The sequence below is a fragment of the Microtus ochrogaster genome, unplaced genomic scaffold (assembly GCF_000317375.1).
Source record: "Microtus ochrogaster isolate Prairie Vole_2 unplaced genomic scaffold, MicOch1.0 UNK1, whole genome shotgun sequence".
In the NCBI taxonomy this organism is placed as follows: Eukaryota; Metazoa; Chordata; class Mammalia; order Rodentia; family Cricetidae; genus Microtus; species Microtus ochrogaster.
In genome coordinates this window covers 29,769,767-29,771,369 of record NW_004949099.1, presented here as the reverse complement: position 1 = coordinate 29,771,369, position 1,603 = coordinate 29,769,767, and the positions used below count along the sequence as shown (strand labels likewise).

Below are 1,603 nucleotides of genomic sequence, written 5' to 3'. Positions count from 1 at the left end.
TGTAGACCAGGCTGGTCTCGAACTCACAGAGATCCGCCTGCCTCTGCCTCCTGAGTGCTGGGATTAAAGGCGTGTGCGCCACCACCGCCCAGCGAAACAATTCTTACTAACTAGAAATGAGGCATTCTGAGTTTCTCAGGCCCAGACCCAGAGCTTGCCTGGCTCTACACAGCCCTGTGCTTGGCCAGGGTGCTAATTTCTGGCATTTGGAGTCCAAAGTGAAGTAGGAAGCCAACCCCTACAGTCGGATGCTGGCCTCTGAACTGGGGGGTGGGGTGCAGTGTAAAAGTGGTGGAGCATCACCCCAGCGTGAGTGACTGTCCTGAGTTAGTGGGCCCAGCTCTGGCACTGGGCCCTAGAAGGCACTGAGGCTGGCTGGGAAGGACAGGAGAGGCCGAGGCCCTTGGGGTGGGAGGGGAGGTTGGTGGTGGGGACAGCTAGCTGAGTTCCATAGAATCCATGCTGGGGCCAGAGGCTGAGTCTTTCTGGATGCTCTCGAAGAGGGTAGTGAGCTCTGGGTTGGATCGGATCTGGGTAGAGAAGTCAGCCATACTGGGGCTCTTCCGGACCTCGGGGTTGGTCAGCAGGGCAGCCACTGCCCGCATTGCTGAGCGCTTCAACTCGTCCTGCTTCTCCAGCTCCTGTTTCACAGAACCAGCCTTGACCTGCAGAGGGAGACAGCGTCCTCACTGAGCCATGCTACCCATTGGAAACACACAGGTTTCAGGTTAATGAAGGCCTGATTTCAATCTGATTGACACAGATTTCATCTTTTTTTGTTTTGTTTTGTTTTTGTTTTTCGAGACAGGGTTTCTCTGTGGTTTTGGAGCCTGTCCAGGAACTAGCTCTGTAGACCAGGCTGGCCTAGAACTCACAGAGATCCACCTGCTTCTGCCTCCCGAGTGCTGGGATTAAAGGCGTGCACCACCACTGCCCGGCCCACAGATTTCATCTTTATCTGCTAATGTGTTACATGAAAAAATCACAACTTTGGGGCTGGATATGTGGCTTCGTTGACAGAGTGCTTCACCTGGCATGCACAAAGCTCCAGGTTTGATGAAAAAGGGACCTGTCCCTGCACCACATAAATCTGGTTAGTGGTACACAGCAGGTAAGCCCAACAGTGGGGGCACGGGCAGGAGGAACAAGTCAGGTCATCTTTGGCTCTCTGTTGAGCTCAGGGCCAGCCTGGGCTACAGGAGTGTCTGTGTTTTGTCTCCCCTCTTCGTCTCTTGTCCTTTCCTTTGCCTTCCCCTTCCCCACCCGCACAAAGAAAATGAAAAATAGCCGGGCGGTGGTGGCACATGATTTTATATTTATTTATTATATATACAATATTCTGTCTGTGTATGTCTACAGGCCAGAAGAGGGCACCAGACCTCACTACAGAGTGCTGTGAGCCACCATGTGGTTGCCGGGAATTGAACCCAGGACCTTTGGAAGAGCAGGCAATGCTCTTAACCACTGAGCCATCTCTCCAGCCCGTGGCACATGATTTTAATCCCAACACTCGGGAGGCAGAGGCAGGTGGATCTCTGTGAGTTCGAAGCCAGCCTGGTCTACAGAGCTAGTTCCAGAACAGGCTCTAAAGCTACAGAGAAAC

The 1,603-nt window shown here is 53.2% G+C and overlaps 1 protein-coding gene across 1 annotated transcript in view; it reads right to left on the bottom strand.

The window, feature by feature from the left end:
* Positions 1–32: 32 nt before the first annotated feature.
* Positions 33–1,603, bottom strand: part of Cand2 (cullin associated and neddylation dissociated 2 (putative)) — a 30,463-nt gene continuing 28,892 nt past the window's right edge. The window contains exon 15 of the mRNA XM_005365046.2: positions 33–665. Coding sequence (XP_005365103.1) covers positions 438–665 — 228 coding nt within the window. The 3' untranslated portion in view covers positions 33–437. The remainder of the gene's footprint in view (positions 666–1,603) is intronic.